This window comes from Herpailurus yagouaroundi, unplaced genomic scaffold (genome assembly GCF_014898765.1).
Source record: "Herpailurus yagouaroundi ecotype Mexico unplaced genomic scaffold, PumYag 164, whole genome shotgun sequence".
NCBI lineage: Eukaryota > Metazoa > Chordata > Mammalia > Carnivora > Felidae > Herpailurus > Herpailurus yagouaroundi.
The window spans coordinates 38832580-38853463 of record NW_024412405.1 but is presented as its reverse complement, the minus strand read 5'-3'; the positions used below and the strand labels follow the sequence as shown (position 1 = coordinate 38853463).

At 33.8% G+C, this 20884-nt stretch overlaps 1 protein-coding gene across 2 annotated transcripts in view; it reads right to left on the bottom strand.

Annotated features, from left to right (window-relative positions):
* Nucleotides 1–2658: 2658 nt before the first annotated feature.
* The window catches only part of KLHL1 (kelch like family member 1), a 362363-nt gene continuing 344137 nt past the window's right edge, over nucleotides 2659–20884 (bottom strand). Inside the window, exons 10-11 of one of the 2 annotated variants that reach the window (XM_040487388.1) lie at nucleotides 10217–10388; nucleotides 2659–3816 (exon numbers count right to left, since the gene is read on the bottom strand). In XM_040487388.1, the coding sequence (XP_040343322.1) occupies nucleotides 3757–3816; nucleotides 10217–10388 (232 nt within the window). In that variant the 3' untranslated portion in view covers nucleotides 2659–3756. The remainder of the gene's footprint in view (nucleotides 3817–10216; nucleotides 10389–20884) is intronic. The other variant, XM_040487389.1, reaches the window with a different exon arrangement.

Genomic DNA, 20884 nt, shown 5'->3' with positions numbered 1-20884 from the left:
TATTAATTTTGATTCTCATTCCTCCTATTATTATATTGTAATTTTCCTCTCTTTTGAAATATTAAAAACACTATGACCAGGTTTAACAAATGACATAGACATGTTTATTATTATTATTTTTTGAAGTTTACGTATTTCTTTATTTTGAGGAAGAGAGAGGGAGATAGTGCCTAGTAGGGGCAGAGAGAGATGGAGAGAGAGAGAATCCTAAGCAGGCTCCATGTTATCAGCACAAAGCTAGATGTGGGGCTGGATCCCAGGAACTGTAACATCATGACCTGAGCTGAGATACAAAGTCTGACGCTTAACCAACTGAGCCACCCAGTTACCCTGACATGGACATGTTTAAAAGAAGAATTTCCCAAAGCCACAAAACCTTAAATTTGTTATAGAAACATTTTAACCTAGAAATGTAAGACCATAGATATTTCAATATTACACTTTAGCCTATGTGTAAATGTTAATGTTTTTAGGGTTATTATTTATCACAGGTTTTAGCTGACTGGTTGCAAATTTTAATTTCATACATAGACTTGCTGGTTTATTCAAACCATAATATTATGTAGTTAATAATTTAAATTCTTTATACTCTTTGACTAGCCAATATTTTTCAGGAGATTGCACTAATGCTTCTATTCTTATTCAGTCTCCTATTCCAGTATTTAGGAGAAACTTACAAATGTCATCTCTTTGATTTTATTTTAACTGTAAGATTGATTGCATTTTATTGGCTTTTAATGTGCAACATAAAAAAATTCAGTACCGCCATGTTTGGAGATTTGGATGTGATTGCATACTTTATAAAGAATTTTGAACCATATTATGTATTCATATTCTCATTAACAGTCATCATTAAAATTGAAAATACTTGCAGAATATTCTAATACTTCATTGTGCTATTTATAAAAATGTTACACTTCAGGGATACCAATGTAATAAAAACATGGAATGGTATCTTGGAAAAACTAGCCTCATAGATGTTATTTTCTATACTTTCTTCATTTAAACATGCTTTATTAGTTAGTTTTTTAAAAATGTTTTTAATGTTTATTTTTGAGAGAGACAGAGTATGAGTGGGGCAGGGGCAGAGAGTGAGGGAGACACAGAATCCGAGGCAAGCTCCAGGCTCTGAGCTGTCAGCACAGAGCCCAACACAGGGCTTGAACTCACCAAGTGTGAGATCATGACCTGAGCCGAAGTTGGACTCTCAACCAACTGAGCCACCAAGATGCCCCAAATGCTTTATTAATTCAAAGAGCCAAATAGTGAATCCTATTAGCAAAAATTTTACCTCAAGTGGCAATCGTTAGCAGAACTGATTTATCAATTGACAGAGTCAAGTTTCGAATCCTGGACTGGAGTCTTGGCAGAGTAGGTAATAAGTGCTGGGACTTATTTAGTATGTGACCTTGGAGGACAATTTCCTCTTCAGCAAATTGGCACAATTAAATCCATTCTCCCTATTTCATATAGGCTTATCAGTTCATCATCCAAAGTGCTGTTCAATGTCATCATTTGATCAATTACTGTATACACTTACTCTGCAATATAAGCAGTAGCATAGGCTAATGTGATCTATATATAGAAAGTAGATGGTTGATGTAGCAAGTTTGCTTCAGGAAAATTCCTTATCAGGAAAAAATATAGTAAAGATCTTGATTCATCAAATTTTAAATATGACCACCACAAAACTTTAGTGGTTAAAAAATAGACATACCTACTTTATCTTCTCCTCTATTCTTTAATTTCAAAACTAAGTTGTCTATTCTAGCTGGCTAATATTCTCTGTATGTTCTATGTCTTGGAGAAAATATGTGGGAAGAAGAAACTAAATGTACTTAATGCCACTAAACTATACACTTAGAAATGGTGAGGATGATAAATTTCATGCTATGCATTTTTTTACCTGCAATTTTTAAAAATCATTGATACTTCCTCCTGTCTTATACTTCTAGTGGCATAATTTTTCTGAGGTAAAATGTGACCAATAAATTTGATCATATGTATATGTTGGGAAAATTTAGATTTCCTAATATTTCCTTTATACAAACTATCAATATTTTCCTTGGTTATTAGATTTCAAACATTTTTCTCCATCCAGCAATAAAAATCAATCCCATGGCTTACTCTGACTCAAAGAGGATTTTTCTTTTCACCTTTTCTAGATCCTGTACAATTATCAGCACTCATTATGTGATGTGTGTTTTGTAGGCATTATTTCTAACTACCTCAACTGAGTGACTACAAAAGAAAGCAATAATTAAAGACTGTATTTGATGTCAGTGTAATGTTTAAGAGGAAATAAACATTTTGAGAGAGATACATACTCCTTGATTATTTTGAAAACTCAAGCAATAAAAATGCCCTATCTCTACAGTATACCTTATCAATTTTTTTTATTTTTATTTTTTGACATTTATTCATTTTTGAGGGGGGGGGAGGGGCAGAAAGAGAGACACACACAGAATCCAAAGCAGGCTCCAGGTTCCAAGCTGTCAGCAGAGAGCCCAACGCGGGGTTGGAACTCATGAACTGTGATGTGAGATCATGACCTGAGCCAGAGTCAGATGCTTAACTGACTGAGTTGCCCAGGTGCCCCAGCCTTATCAGTTTTTCACTCAGATTTGAATTAAAATTTATTGAAGAAAGATACCGTGATAAAAGCAAATTTTCTATCATTTATTAATTATATTTAAAATTTACATGAATCTATTAAGGACAATGTGTAATGTTTCCACTTTATGCTTTAAACAATTACAAACATTTGGCATAAAATAATGTGCATATCAATGTAACAAGTTTGAAAAATGGGGAATGAGAATCTGGAGTCTGCCCTCCTTCTAACAATGATCATTAATACTCCAAATGAATGGATCATAGATTTCTCCCTCAAAATTCTAAGTTGTTTTTGTTTTTTTTATGAACAAATTTCTAAAGGACTTGAACATGCAGTGATATATATAACATTCAGAGTAACTAGCTTCCATGCTTACACTGAACTCAACATAAGGCAAAAGCCCATAATTGTACTGATTCTTTGGCTCAGTGTGTTCAAAAAGCAAAGCAATGTGGTAAGCCTAATGAAAACAATCCTTTGTGTTTGCCAGCTTCAGATTGCTAATACGGCTGCAACAAATTTCAACCATCCACTCTGATGATATAGCAGTTTTGATTAGCAGAACAGTTTGTTTTCTGAATGCAAGAGACAGGCATGAATCTGTTTTTCTAATTGTTCTCATAGTTGAGAAAATGAGGAAGAAGTGTGTTTGTTTTAATGAAATATCATTCTGCCTCCTGGAATGACCACAACTGATTAGGAAAATAGTAAACCAATCACGTTCTGTCAGACGAAATATCATGTCTTTGACCTCTTTGATATTGCCACAAACTAATAAAACAATTGAATGAGTTGTAGTCATGAAATTATCCGTGTCACAAATATTGGTCTCTCCTCTTAATTGCTCAAGAAAAACAAGCCTTTGGTAGCTTTAGTTATTGTATTCTACAATACAAAACAAATTACCAATAACCATTCCTGAACTAACTAATATACGGCCAGACATTGTTTCACAGCAGTTTGATGTGTTTTTTTTATTCTTATAATTCTTTTTGATAGTCTACCTCTTTTGACATCAGTAGGTAAATCTACAGAAATCCTTGTTCTTGAAGAATTTTCATCTCAGGAAATTCTCCTTCTTGCTCTCTGTTATAAAAATAACCACTCCAGCAAATAAAATCTCTCCAAATAAAAATAAGTCAAGGTTGCTTGATGACTACCACACAGGCACCTGCTCTCCCGATATTCAAAGAAGCCATCTGTTGAAAAAGATGAAACACAACTTAAGACAATTTTTACTGTCATAGAATAGTATACAAATTGTAATATATTTAAAACACTCATATGTGTTAAAATCATAAATACATGTGCTTCTATTTTCCCAATTTAGCCACAAGTAGTACAATAAAAATGGAAACAATGAAAATGGCATTTACAAAAGAGCAAAAATTTGCATATTGAAGTTGTTAAAACCTGCAGTCATTTATGGGATTTTTAATACAAGTAATAAGATAGTTAATGATTTTTAGTGACATAAAGATACTATAGAAAAGTTTCCAACGAAGATTTATTTCTGGGCTTGCATGGACACATTTCTGACAATACTTCATAGTGGTATCTTGGAATATATTTCAGATCAAATAGCTATTACACTTATTGAAATAATTTTGAAGTTATTTCCCCAGATAGTCTACTGAATTAAATGTGTTGTTCATTCATTCTAAACAGATACAAACGATGAAGTAACTTCAATATTTTGTCATAAATAAGCCATAATTACAATTTCTATAGTGCTTATTAAAAAAATTATACCTTATGATAGTCATCAAAATGAGAATTGAGATGTTTTTAATAATCCTGAATATGAAACTGGCTAGAAATATATTAAAAACAATAATTTTTTACACTTTGTAATGAAAATTTATTCCATAGAGGTAAGTCAAGAGTTGAATAATTTGAGCATTTTGATATGAAAGATTTTCATTACAGTTTTCTAAGAATAATTTATGCACATAAAAATATCAGAGTAGGCTAGAAATTACAGGATATTATCCCAAGCTGAGAAGAAAGTGAATAAAATGTAAGAAATAAAACAGCTAAGAGAAAAATAATCTCAGATCACATATATTATCTTATTGATTGAGAAAGGATATGGTTTCACTCTCTAATATGAAAATCACCACCCATATCTACAGTTCTGTTAAATGTACTTACTGTTACCTGCCATCCCTTTGCAGAGTTAACACACATACACACGTGCGCATGCACACACACACACACACACACACAAGCACACAGAGCAACTTCCTATGTGATAGTTTTTTATTCCTTTCATTCGTATTAAGAATAATTTTTAGGGGCGCCTGGGTGGCGCAGTCGGTTAAGCGTCCGACTTCAGCCAGGTCACGATCTCGCGGTCCGTGAGTTCCAGCCCCGCGTTGGGCCCTGGGCTGATGGCTCAGAGCCTGGAGCCTGTTTACGATTCTGTGTCTCCCTCTCTCTCTGCCCCTCCCCCGTTCATGCTCTGTCTCTCTCTGTCCCAAAAATAAATAAAAAACGTTGAAAAAAAAATTTAAAAAAAAAAGAATAATTTTTATAGATCACCACATCATCTTTATAATCCTATCATGTATTGTTATTTTTGTGATAGGTATGTGAATGGAACGTCAGGGAACAATATATAAAGCAACGTATACAAACTGAAATGTATCTCACTCCAAAATGCACGTACTCCTTCCATTGTCCCTCTTTTTAAAGTATTGTTTCATATCAAAGTCATCTAACGAACTTTTACAAAGTATATTTGCTCATGTCCTACCACTCAATAGGAATGGGATGAATATTGGGTACTTGTATTTTTGAAAACTTTCCCAAATACCCTCCAATGTTCATTCAATACTGAGAAATGCTGTGCATAGTTTCTAGAAAAAGTATAACATGAATAGCTTCACTTTATATCTACATCTACATCTCCCTACATGCATGAGTGTGTTTATAAAAATAAATCTCGGCACTTCTTTGCAAAAATGTGTTGTTCCTCCTGTGATTCCTGTGCCAGTTAATGACACCACTCTCAAGTTACTCAAGATAGACACCTAGGGTACATCCATAACCTTTAGTTTTACCTCATCAACCCTACACCTGAATAATCATCAAGTCCTATAAGTATCTCTCCATCCAACCTAATTATACCTATTCCTGTCAGTTCACATTACAATTTTACCTTGAGTGTGAAGCATTGCAGTATGCCACCCCAGGATATGCCACTTTGGCATATTGATTATTTTTAATTAAAGGTACTTCAGAGATGATTGGTACAGAAAGGACTTGCTGACCCCCCTTGGTCCCATTGAAAGCGGGAGATAAATCTCCCATGTGATAGGTAACCTCCCTGTACCAGGACACTAGAAAGCATCCTTATCACCAGAGATAGGGAATTTAGAGCCAAGAATCCTGTATAAGTAAACTTTGTTACTTCACCAATTTACTACCACAAGCTCAAATCCCTTGTCAGTTCATCACAAATTTATCATTTTGTTGAAAAAGAATAAAGCTTCCTGCTTTGGCCACTTCTTTGACTCTCATATTTTACGGGGTTCCCATACATACAAAATTAATTTTTTATCCCATTCATCCATCTTATATTAATTTAATTATGAGACCAACCAAATAACCTAGAAGGAGTAAAGAAAGGTTTCCACCCCTACAGTGGATTGGTAAAATAACCTCCTAACAGATTTCTCTGACTCTAATCTTGCTTTCTCCTGTTTTTCACATCCTATCAAGTGCAATTATTTTAAAACAGAATTCTGATTATTTACTTCCCTGCTTAAAATTCATTAACTCCCATTCAGCCTTATATTAAAGTCAAGATTCTAAAAACATGGCTTCTGGCCCTGCCTCATATAGACCCTGTTTATGTCTCCAAACTCCTTTCTCACCACTTTATTTTTGGCCAGTACAACATGTTACATGTTCTTCCTGCAATTCTTTTCAAATTCTGTTTCTCAAACCAAACCATTCCCCATATTTTTATCTGATTAACTATTAGCCACCTGTCAGGCCTCATTCTACATGCCATTTCCTGAAGGAAGATTTCTCTACCCAATACACTTAAATTCTATCATATAGCTAAGTATTTCCCTTACCACAGAATTTATCATGCTATTTTGAGCACTAATATATTCTCCATAAATAAATTTAAATACTTAAGAGATCTTTTGTCTTTTTCCCTTTGCTCTAACTTTGTATTATATATATATATATATATATATATATATATAAATTAATTTTTATTTATTTTTTAAACCTGCTATGTTCTCCCTCCAGGGTTGCACCTTCAACCCTAGAATGACAACCTAGAAAAGTTGGCCACAGAACCAATTATAAAAAAGAAACCGAGAATGTAGATATTTCACCAGGTTCCCCTGGAACTTATTCTCTACAGTAGTCCCCTCTTGAAGGGGGAATATGTTCCAAGACCTCTAGAGGATGCTTGAAACCATGGATAGTACCAAACACAGTCTATATTGTTTGTCTCCTGTACATACAGACCTATGATAAGGTTTAATTAACAAATTAAGTACCACAAGAGATGAACAATAATAGCTAATGATAAAATAGAACAATGATAATAATATACTATAATAAAAGTTACGTGAATGTGTTCTCTCTCTCAAAATATCTTGTGCTGTACTCACCCTTCCTCTTGTGATGATGTGAGATGATAAAATGCTTATGTAATGAGATGAAATGAGGTGAATGATGTCGGCATTGTTACATAACATTAGGCTACAACTAACCTTCTGACAATACATCAGGAGGAGGCTCACCTGCTCCCAAACTACAGTAGCCCATTGTTAACTGAAGCCAAGAAAAGCAGAAGTGCAGATAAGGGGATACTGCCATATATCTATGGTGTGTAAACAAACTAAACTCATACACAACAGAACTGAGTTGCAACAGTAATAGTCAACTAATTTATTTAAGCAATATTCACACTGTCTCTTACTCCGTGCCAGCAATTTTGCTAGTCTTCGGGGAGATGATAGTGAATCACACACTATATTTATAGGTACGGGTGGATAAAACATAACAGCACTATGACAATGTGCCAAGACAACACATGAAAGGGTGATTTTACCCATACCAGGGGAAATGGAAGAAAGTTCTTTTTTTATGTCTTGAAGCACACATATTGTTTTTTTCAAATAAAACAGAAGAAATAAACCCAGTGTTAAATGACAAAGTCAAATTTATTAAAACACACACACACACACACACGTACACATGTACACATGTATGCATGTATTCTCGGTAAAACTATCTAAGACATGAATCTGGAAACTGATCCCTAATCTATTAACATTATTTATAATTAGCTAGCTTAGGAAGTGTTCCAAATATACGTTCTTCGATATTTTAATATAGTTTGTTTATTTACTCTAATGCTCAGCCATTTGGGGATGCCAATGATAAATAGGATAACATATTGGTTTTTTCCATTTATGGGGTAAATGGAGGGAAAGTAACAGGCATTGTCCAGCACATATGGGATTTTTTTGCCAGGGACCTAGAATCCTGAAAATTTTCAAAGTGATTTTGTGTGTGTCTGCTATCTTAAAAATATAAATAATGAAAATATATAGACATAAAATCTTAGAGTAATTTAAGTGCTTTACAATTAATGTTTATTGTATTTAAAGTTGTTGTAAAACATTTTTGTAAAGCTGTTATAAACCATTTTAAATACCACCTTCCTGTTTGTAAGTTGTTATATGATCCAAAACACAGCACAATAAAATACAGATGAGGGAAAATAGTCTTCAGGAGAATTTTACCTATTATTACTACACAGATTATTTTGATTTTAATTTCAGAAGAAGGATAAGCAAAATGGCTCATTATTATAAACACGAAATGAAGATTACATTCTATCATTGATATGCCCGTAAACTTCCTTTATTTGATGTTCATTTGTGAAAGTGGCACATTTTAAATATGTATCATTGAACTGGTACATTTCCTTGGCAAATCAACAATCATTAATACATGCAGTGTCTCCTTTGTAAACACTAGGGAATCAGAAGGAGGATAGGTTAAAATATATCCTCTAAAAACTTAGTGCAATAATTACAAACTGCTTTTATATTTGCTGCTCTTTGGATAGGAAATGATTCTTTTCTTAGAATTAAAGTGAAACACAGAAAATCACACGACCCAGTTTTCCAAAAACCTTCCCTTCTTTCCTTCATTCTGCCTTCTTTTTTCCTTCTTGGCCAAATTCATTTATCTCCTGTGAAATCAAAGGATTTTCTCTTCGGGAAGGGTATGATCCATAAGGCAGTCTGGACATTCGGCATTTAGTTTTGTACTTCAGATTCAGCCTATTTCAATATTGTGATGGAACATATCGAAACTGGCACAATCAAGGAAGTTATATATCTTTAAAAGTAAGTATCTTTAAAAGAAATTTACTTCAATCAGTGTTCAAGTTCTTCAGATAAACTTTGTTCAATTTCTGCAATCCCTCCCCCCTCAAAAAAATGGAACCCTCCATCCACTGAGCAACATTAGGAGATGAGGTTCTTATTCTGCTTCAGCTCAATAAGACCTTTGAATCTCATTGCATCCATTGATGGAGATGGTTTGTTTATTGGAATGGTATCTTGCTTCTAAGTTTCTGATAAAGGGGAGGAATAATAGAAACCCTGAGAAATTTGGAGTAGAAAGTAATAAAATACAGGGACACAAGTCTTAGAATATATCCATTCCCTCCGTTAAAAGTGAGGTCATAGTAGTTATACTGAATAAGGGGTTTTCCATTATAATTTGGTTGCACTGCCCTTATCTTCCCCCAGCACCCACACATGCAACACAAATCCTCAGCTATGTGACCAGACAGGGAGCTGCCTTATTCTAGCATTATCCTGAGTCTCTAACTACAGTGTACTGTATATCAAGGGATAGCACCTCACTTAAGATCAGCTAATTATTTCACTGAGTCTTCCTGACCAAAGTGATTGTCTGGGAGTGAGCACTTTCTACATGACAGATCATTTAGAGCCCTTTGCTGTTTGTTTCTTTGTTTTGTTGTTGTTTTGTTTTGTTTTTTAATTAAAAAGCAGGGGGTTTGTTTTTGTTTTTGTTTTTGTTTTCTGTTTTTGGTTGTGAGGATTGCTACTTGGAGTTTCTAGCATCTCCACTCCATGGTAAATGTTCTCTGCAGTCGGTAACAGTGGGCCTAATAAAGGGAGTAAAGCAAAAATGGGAGGCAGGAAGTTGATTTCTGTAGCTTTCCATCTTCTTATTCCAGCTATCTCTAAAACCAAATATGCTAAAGTTAGGATTTTGTGAACCAATATATTCCACTTTGATTTTTTTTTGTTTCAGCTAATTAAAATTCAGTTACTGTTCCTTGTTATTACTTATAATAAAATGGAAATCCCATTGAAGCATGAATATCACATTTTAATATGAATTTTATTAATTATAAAATACATAAGAGAAAAGTACACAAAAACATGTGATTTAGTGAACTTTTTTACAAAATGAACATGAAAATGGGCTAAATCAATCACTTGGGGTTCAAGGAAATTTAGAACGAAGTAAATGAAGTAAATTCTTGTATTTGAAGTATTATGCTGGCAACACTCTTACCTGTGTCCACTCATTTGTTTGTGGATCATAGGATTCCATAGTGTTGAGGTATGTCTGCCCATCATAGCCACCAACGGCATATAATCTGTCACCAAGGAGACAGACTCCAACAGCATCTCTGGGCATACTCAAAGGAGCCACCATGGTCCATGTGTCTGTTTTGGGATCATATCTAAAATGTAAGGAAAATAGGACATAGCATATCCTAACCACATTCAACTTTGAGTATGTGAAAAATACTCTTTCAAAAGCACACCATGAAAATCAAAACTGTGTTTTTTATAAAAGCTCAATCATTTGAGCAGATGTTCAAGAGTTAATATCCACAATGTCTGGCTTTCTAAACTTTAAGGTGTTTAAAAAATATGCATAGACTCTTAGTTGGATGCACAGTCACTTAGCAGAAAAATTTGCATCATGATTTCTCTCCAAGGGAGTCGGATATGTAAGCCACTATTTTCCACTGTAGAATGAGGTTCTGTCAAACAAACATAAGCAAAATGCTATGGTAATGATACAGAAATAATGGTTACAAATCTGGGAGAATTATGGAATTCTCCCACAGTTGAAGTGTCCTTTAAATCAGGTCTGCAAGTGTAACCTAACTTTTCTAGAAAGAAAAGGAGAAGTTTATGCAAAAAAAAAAAAAAAAATCTGAAGTGCTAATGAAAATGCATGGCCAGCTTTGAAGAAAGCAGGGTTGCATAGTGGCTAAGTTCAGGGAGGTAACAAGGAGCAGAGTGCCTGAAAGGGTAGTTTTTGATCAGCTTATGCATTGTGTGATGGGTAGGAAAGCATTCTGTGTTCCAGTAACAAAACTTGGGGAAAATAATTACAACATGAACAGAACTGTGCTTTAGTGGCTTTATTTGGGATTCACTGTAAGGGAGAGATTGGTAAATCAAGACACTGAAGCAGGGGGCCCAAGTTATCATTACTGAATTTAAACCAAAAATAATTTAATTTCCAGAAATTCTGATTTCCATACATTATATACGAATATTTCATATTTTGAGTGGCAGAAGCCTGAAGAATACTTTGGTGAATGGACTTTACTTCAGCTAAGAAGGATTAAACCACTTCTTTGCCTTTAACCTGCACCTGCAAGGTCAGATACGGAAATGAAAAAGCTAGTACAAGCCAAGCAGAGTAAATATAAAAGAAGACAGGGTCAAAGTTTTTTGTCTTTTTTGTTTTTCTTAACAGACACAGTAAACATATTTTTAGTTTGTTCTTCTACTCAAATCTTCTGTTTCACCAATTGAAACTTTCAACCCACAGACTCCTAAAACAAAGAAACAAACACAAACAAGCAGAAAAAAAACCAAACCAAACCAAAACAAAACAAAAAAAACCCAAAAAACAAAACAAAAACAAAAACCTACTATAGTTTATTGAAAACAAAGAAGGTTGTTACAGAAGAAAAGGCTGAGAATAGCCCAAAGATCTGAAATTTATATTTCTCTGTATTCATGTTATCCAAGATGCTACATGCATTTACATGCCATGGTTGGAAAGGTTGTGACAGCCAAGATAATTTACGTGAAATGAGAGACTGGTTGAATGCCTCCAAAACCAGGACCACCATGAACCATATGCTATCTAGCAAATAAAAATGTAATTTTACATGCTGTAGTTAATAAACTCAAAACATCACAAACACAGGCACCGATAGACACACATAAACACTTAATCTATGCCATCAAAATCTTATCATGAACATTTTGAAATATAAAATATTTTTTTAAAATAAGGACAAAATTGGAACACCTGGGTGGCTCAGTCGGTTAAGCATCTGACTTCCGCTCAGGTCATAATCTCATGGTTCATTAGTTCAAGCCCGCCCGCCGCCCCCCCCCCCCCCCTCCGTTGGGCTCTGTGCTGACAACTCAGAGTCTGGAGCCTGCTCCAGATTCTGTGTCACCCTCTCTCGCTGCTCCTCCCCCGTTCATGCTCTCTCTCTCTCTCTCTCTCTCTCAAAAATAGATAAACATTAAAAAATTAAAAAGAAAATAAAAATAAGGACAAAAAAGAAGAAGAGGAGGAGGAAGAAGAGCAGGAGAAGGAGGAGGTAAAGGAAGAGAAGACATCTCAAGGAATGAAAATAGTAGAATCCAGAAAGTGGAACATTTTATAGGTTAGCTGACTGAATTTTCCAAAAACTCAGTAGCAAAACAAACAAATCCCCAGTTATAATGAATAATTAGGAAGAAGCAGCTATTCTAAATAAATTTGACTTCAACATGAGAAAAACATGAGTGGACCTTATTTGGATCCCCATTCAAATAGACCAACTATTAAAAGATGAGGTATGTTGAAATTTTTAATATAGCCTGGGAATTAGATTTTAATAAGGAATCATTTAAGTTTTTAGTACTGATAATAGCATTGTTGTTATGTTTAAAAAAAAAAAATTCCTGTTCAATTTTGGTTGTTTGTTTCAAGATGAATTTAGAAATGTTTTGAGCTAAAATGATATGTTTGAGAATTTCTTTCAAATACTTAAAAAAGAGTGAAGGGGAAAGGCTGAAACAGGAATGACACATTGGTGATAGTTGTTGAAGCTGGGTAATGAGTATAGGGAAGTTTATTGTATTGTTTAGTTTTTTGTTTGTCAGGAAAGATCTGTAGTAAAAATAACCTTAGAAGTAAGGATGTATAATACACTTTAATTTCAGTGAAAAGTGAACGTTCTTTACACTTTATTCATTCCTCAGTAAAATCCAGGCTGGCTTCTGTCACAATCACTTCATCTAAATAGCTTTTTCTGAAGTCATATTTTATCCCTCATTTAATTGCTATTCAGCTCTATAGAATTTTTTTCAACTATTGTCTGCAAAGCAGACTTTGTCACTTGGCAAAAAGGCAGAAGAACTGAGAAAATAGCCAACACTAGTGTGTGAAGAAATAATAAGTTAATTTCTGAAGACTTATGAAATTTTAAGTGAAACTCAAATATTGAACAATTCTCAAATACTCACATTCCAGGGGAAAATAAGAAAATGCCAGTATGCCCTATATTTAGTACACATTTAGAAATAACATTCTATATTTAGAAATAGATGTCATATATATATATATATATATACATATATACATATATACTGGCATATATATACATATATACATATGTGTGTGTGTGTGTGTGTGTGTGTATAAAATGTGTATATAATTTTACAAAATTCCTAAAGGGAACTTTACAAATTTAATGCATTCTAGAAATCCAGACCTTTGAATTGGATATACCTGTCTTCAGTGCTATGTAATATATTTTTTGTAATAACAAACTTTTGATTCATATCTGGCAATGATGAAAATTTAAATTTATATATTGCAATTCAAAAATGAAATCTAACCCAAACAAAAACAATCCAACCCCTTCCTACCCATACACACACTCTCTTCTAGATATATAGAAAGTAAATACACAAATACAAGGTTACCTACTAGTGGTTATTTTGTTTTTTACATTAAGGACTCTAATTTTTCTATATTCAGAACTCAATAGATTCACCTTTCAGCCCAGGGATATACAAAATTGTAACCCCCTAAAGTGAAATAAATGGACTTTTTTACCTTAGGAGAGGATCCACAGATGTATAACCATTTCCCAAACAATTATTAACAGTGAACTCTGTCATTGTTGGGGGTGGGGTTCACTTAGTTTTCACTAAGTTCCCCCATTTTTTTTTTTCTGGTTGCCTGTTCATTTTTTTGAAAGAGAAAAAGGTGGAGTGGGAGGGGGTTGACTGTCTTTTTGTATTTAGGCTGTCAGCCTTTCCTACATCTCACCTTGGCCTTTGTTGTCACGGTGTGAGCTCTGTATCAGGGACTCTATTAAACTTTATAGCCCTCAGGAAAGAGAAGTGCCAGCATGTAGGGGCTAAAATTGGCTATAAAATGAAAACTTGCTGAAGGCATATGAGAGTCACAGAACAAAACTTAGTGTCTCATTGAAAATCTCCATTGAAGCTTTTGAGGTAACATTAGTTTTTTAAGTCCCTCCCCCCTTTTTTTACATTATTTAAGGATAAAAATTGATCTTAAAATATTAAAGGGAAACTTTTTAAGTATAAAAGCATTACCTCAGTAACCAATAAAATTAAAAATACTCATTTTCCTAAACTTGTATAGGCAATATTCAGCTACAAAGCAAATTAAATGACATAGAAGAGATCTGTAGCCAGGTTTGTTCGCCTGTAAAACAAAACAAAGCAAATAAGTAAAAAGAGAAATAAGAAAAGATGAGATCCATGCTACAAAAGTAAACTTCTCTGAAAGAGCTTTTAGATTTCTAGGAAATGAATTATACGATCTATAGTTGAATTTTCATAAATTACTTGAATTAGGCAATCAAGCGTGACAATAATGCTGGTCAAAAATAAATAATTCATTTTTCCTGTAAAGAAAACGAGTATCTACCAGGCCTCATGAGATTTTCAAAACAGATGTACCTTGACTTCAGAAATGTTTTCATGACAGGAATGGAAAATAAATTCATTTTAATAAAATTAATTTTTAAAAACTTCAGAACAACTGTAAAAATGTTCCTATAAACATCCTTGCTCAGATATTTTCATACATATGCATATCTAATGGGTATTTAGGAATAGAATTTGTGGGTCAAAGAGGAGGTATATTTTGAAATGTGGTAGATACTGCCAATTGGTATTATAGAGTCTGGGCAATTTACAGTCCCACCATGAGTGTCATGAGACTTTCAGTTGCTCTCCATCTTCTCCAGCATGTGGTATTAGCTAATTTCACTTTAGCCTGTCTAGTAGGTCTTGGTATGACATTGTGACTTTAATTTGCATTTCCCTGATGACTCCAAGCGTTTTTCCCAATAGTCATTTTTTCAAGAGCTCTTCTCCCAATCTTCTGCCGACTTTTTCTAATGTTTTTAAGTTCTTTGAAAAAGCATTTCTAGAATTTAATTTTTGGAAACAAAGCCTTTGTTGGTTAAATGCGTTGCAAATATTTTTCCCACTCTCTGGGGTAAATTTTTAGTCTTCATGCTATCTTTTGAGGAAGGACCTTTTTAAATTTTTTTTCTTTTTGAGTAATCTCTACATGCAACATGAACCTCAAACTCATGACCTCAAGATCAAGAGTCGCATGTTCTGTTAACTGAGCCAGCCAGGCGCCCTGATGAAAGGTATTTTAACAGGAATATTTGTCTTTATGAATGACTCTTTCCAGATTCAGTTTAAGTAATCTTTCACTTCCCTATAACTGTAAAGATTACCCCCTCTGTTATATTATAAAAGCTTTGTTTCTTATTTACATTTAAAATGCATCCTGAATTGATTTTTGGTATGATATGAGATGGAGCTAAAACTGATTTTTTTCCACATGAGATGTGCTCTTTTGCCTTTGCCGTAAGTCAAGATTCCTCATATGTGTGATTCTATTTCTGAACACAAATCTGTTTCACTTGTCTACTCATTTGTACTAGGCCATTACCACAATATCTTAAAGTAACTTTATTAGTTGTAACATGTAGTACTTCAAAGTTTTCTTGAGATTTGGGGTCCTTTTCATTTTTATTTAAATTATAGGATTAACTTTTCAACATACATCCACAATCACACTCGACAAACATTTACAATTTTTTAATTTTTTTTTAATGTTTATTTTTGAGAGAGAGAGAGAGAGAGAGAGAGAGAGCGTGCGCACGCCCACACAAGTCGGGGAGGGGCAGAGACAGAGAGGGAGACACAGAATCCAAAACAGGCTCCAGGCTCTGAGCTGTCAGCACAGAGCCCAGTGTGGGGCTGGAACTTGGGAACAGTAAGATCATAACCTGAGTCGAAGTAGGATGCTCAACTGACCGAGCCACCCAGTTGCCCCAACAGTTACAATTTAAATAAGGATTGCAATGAATCCATAAAACATTTTAGAGGACAATTCTTCTGTTCCATGAATGTGGCATTTCCCTCCATTTATTTAAGATTTTTTGAAACTTTTCTCAATATTTTATTTTCCGTTTAGAGGTACTGCATATCTATTGTAAGATTCATTGCTAGGCATTTTTTAAACATTTTAATGGCAATTATTTATTTATTTATTTATTTAAAGATTTTATTTTTAAGTAATTTCTACACTCAACATGAAGTTCGAACTTAACAACCCTAAGATTAAGAGTCACATGCTCTACTGACTGAGCCAGCCAGGTACACCTAATGGCAACTTTTTATACATTAATTTTGTTATTATAGTTTGCAGGTAGAAATGTAATTAATTTCATATATTGACTGAGTATATAGCAAACTTATTAACCCACTTTTTAAATCAAATAGTTTCTAATTAGACTGTGGTTAGATTATCATTAGATATTTATCATGTAACCTTGAATAATGGCAGTTTTATTCATTCCTTTCTAATGATTAATTTTCTTTCCATTATTGCTTTATTACTGGATACTCTAATAAAATGTTGAAAAAAGTGGTATTAACATTCATTTTTTCCCTAATGAAAATCACAAAACAACATATTTCAATATTTGACTACTTTTCTATTAATTTCTCTTCCAAGTTTGGTGAGAGTTTTTATTATGGTAGGTATTGAATTTTATCATTTTTGCATTTATTCAGATGTTTATTTACGACTTATTGATTTACATTGATTAGTTGTTCAATGCTAAACCAAACTTGTATTTCTGGAATAAATGCAAATTGGTTGAGACATGTTATCATTTTTATTCACATCTAGGTTTGATTTTTTAACATTTCTTTTGGATGTTTGCATCTATGCTCATGAGTTTAACCATCTTTTTTTTTATTTGTTTCTCTTGTTTTTTTATTTCCTACATAGTGTATAAAAGATTTTACTTTTCTATAAATTTCATTTAATTCATTTAATTCATATAATTTCATTTAATTCATTTAATTCATTTCAACTAAAATTTCAAATAATGGCATAAATATTCAAATAGTCTCTTTTTAGAGTCTCATAATAGTGACTCATTCATTTCTTTTATTTTTAAAATTTACTTATTCATTTTGAGATGGGGGGAAAGGTGCAGAGAGAAAGGGAGAGAGAATCCCAAGGGGGCTCCATGGAGCCCAATACGGGGCTTGATTTCATGAACTTGAGATCATGAGCTGAGCCAAAACCAAGAGCCAAAACCATGACCTAGGGACCCAGAGGTCCCTACTCATTTCTGATATAGGTAATTTTTTTCTCCTTTTCCTTCACAATCTAGCAACTAGCTTTTAAATTTTATTGCAAATATTTTTAGAGAAATAACCTAGGTTTCTTTTTAATCCTCTCAATTTCATGTTTGCTTTATATTTTGTTAATATATTTCAATCACTATTTCACTTCTGTTTTGGTAGTTGTTTTAGTCCAATTTTTATAACTTGAGATTGAAGCTTAAATCTTTGCTTTTCAGCTCTTTTAACTTGCTAAGTACATGCACTTAAGTCAATAAATTTCTTTTCAAGAATTTCTTTGGAAATGCTAGAACTTAGTACCCCATGTTACATGTCACAGGAGTAGATTCGTCTCTTGGCAATTTATGATACATGTGGTATTCTCTTTATGTGAACTTTTTCAGTAATTCAAACAGTCTTGCCTAAATTGCATGGTTCCTTAAATGATTTTATTGTGTGGTATAAACAGAGTTTAATGATGTACATTTCTAATAAGATCTTGAGGAGAGCTTGGGAAAATTGGGAGGCCCCTCTTTTTTTTTCTTTAAGTTTATTTAGTTTTGAGAGAGACAGAGAGAATGTGAGCAAGGGTGGGGCAGAGACAGGGAGAATGTTAAGCAGGCCCTGCACTGTCAGCCCCGAGCTGGGCATGGGTTTGGAACTCACGAATCGTGAGATCATGACCTGAGTCGAAATCAAGAGTCGGATGCTCAACTGACTAAGCTACCCAGGTGCCCCAAGACCTCTTTTAATGATAGTGTGAATTTGTATTTTTTATAGAAATACCAAGTCTAGCATGAAGCATTTGGAAAAATCTGTAGTGAAAGGAATATAATTTTTAAAAAGGAATTTCTTTAGCTACATCCCACAACATTTGATATATATTTTCATTATCATTAAGTTCAAATTATTTTCCAGTTTGAGTCACATATCATTTCAAAGTATCTCCTAACTTCAAACAGTTGAACATGGGGCACCTAGCTGGCTTGGTCTATAGAGTATGCAACTCTTGATCTTGGGGTGGTGGGTTCAAGCCCCTCAGTAAGCATTGAACTTACTCAAAAACAAAAACAAAAAACAAACAGCTGATTAATTCCCTAGTTTAATTTAGTTTAATTCCCTGTTGATCAGAGAACATGCCCTATGAGATTTCAAACTTTTGAAATTTGTTGAGGTTTACTTTATGACCCAGAACACAGTAAATTTTGATAACTATTTCATGTGTAACTAAAAATATGACCTATAAAGGTAATCACGATAGCACCAAAATTATTTAGATTTTTTTCAAAATGTTGTATGTAATAAACTAGAATATGGAGGGAAAACTGTTTCTACTTCAAAACTTATCTACCCTGAAACAATTTAATTCTAGGAATTCTCATATAAAATAGTTGGTTTAATACAACATACATATAAGGAAATCAATCATTTTCCTAATAACTTGCTGCCTGGACTCAGGTTTTACACCACCACAGATTTTCATGGCTTGTCTACTTCCATGGGCCTAGACACAGAGGCCCTAGAAATTAAGTCTTTATTGTGATTTATAAACCCTTGTGGCTCTTGGTGCTCCTGTTTCCACCTACCAAGGAGCCCACAACGGCAGTGCCTCCAGACAAAGGCTGGTGACTACAGTCCACACCTACAGGACTGGCTCCCCTAAAGGCAGAGAAAGGAGTCAGATTACATGACCTCAGTAACTTCCCCCAAAGAAATGAATAGAAAGACATGAGAATTTTATGTTATTTGCCAAGTGATTTACTAAACAAAGAGTTAACTGTTAACAAGTAAAGCTATAAAATGAGGGTAAAATATATTATATATTATTATATATTATATATTATATATTATATATTATGTATTATATATACATATATATGACTTCATATAATTACATATAAAAATGTGATTTCAATATGGGAAATTACTTTTAACATACAAGCATATTTGTGCTGGTTGTCACTTTGCTGGTGCCTAAAGAACCATACTCTTAGTGTCATACATTTGAGTATTCCACTCCTTCCTTGCTGTGACCAGCATTGGCCAGTGTGACTTTAATAGGTGTGATGCATGTAGAGGCCTGATGATTCATTGTATTGGATGTCTGCCCTCTCTGAGCGCGTTCTCTTGGATTCCTGTGTCTTGGAACTCCTGCTACCATATGGTAGAATATCCAGCTAAAGGAGAACCACAATGCTCTGGCTAAAGCATCAACTGAGATACCAGGTGAGAGGCAGCCCTAACTGCCAGCTCGGCCAGAGAATGATTGCAAATATTAAAGCCTTGTTGAGCCCCACACGATTGTAGCATCAGCCAATATCATGCAGAGTAGAAGAGTAGCCCAACTGAACCCAGTCAACACATAATCATGAAAGATTTTAATCATAAAAGAAACAATTATAAAAGTATTTTAAGTCACTAAGATTGTAGAATTATTTGCTAGAAATAACTAAAACAATAGCAAACAATTTCATGAAGAAGTATATATCTACCTTAAAAATATAAAGTATCTTCATTTAAATAAAATATTAAAAATATTTGTAAATTTGTATTAACCATATGACATACATATGGTTAGTAACATCTATACCTAATATTTATAAAAATAAACAAAATAACTATTTTGAGTATTGGTCTAAACCAGTGTCAAAAAAAACCAACCATAGTGTTGGTAGAATTTAAGATCAGAAGCCATAGTCCATCAGACAATGTACATTAATCCATCCATTGATTTATTCAGACAGGATATTTAAGCATTCATTATATGCTCTACTCTTGACATATAGAACCTAAATGTGCAATTGGAGAAAGGAACAAAGAAATAGACTGGCTTTTTTCTTTAATTTAACCTTTGCTAGTAAATATGTCTCAATATATTGAAAAAGAATCAAATATAGACATCAATTTACATAAATGAATTTTAATGAGTTACTGACAAAATTGCTTTCTTTTATGATTTTTTCCTCATGATTTTCTATCACAACAACAAACACTACTTCTAAAATAAAAAAATGAAAACTTCATGGGGCGCTTGGGTAGCTCAGTCAGTTTAGCATCTGACCCTTGGTTTTTGCTCAGGTCATGATCTCACAGTTCATGGGATTGAGCCTGGTGTCAGTCTCTGTGCTGACAGTGCAGAGCCTGGTTGGGATTCTCTTTATCCTTGACACTGCCCTTCCCCCACATGTTCTTTCTCTTTCTGTCTCTCTCTCTCTCCCCCCCCCCCCCCCAAGATAAACTAACTAACTAACTAAATAAATAAAAACATCAGAGTGGTTTAAATATCAGGCTGCAACTATCCAAGACAGGATTTCTTAGTTCAAATCCAGTCTCAATTTACAAATTATTCTCTGATAAGTATAAATTCCTCAACACAGGATCTTCCACACATTCTCTAAGGACACATTCCCTGTTTTTATTTCATTGCAACAGTCTAACTTACGGTCACATGTGACATAAGATGGTTTTGAGTTGAGTATCTATTTCAACAACAAGACAGAGGGAGAAAAGT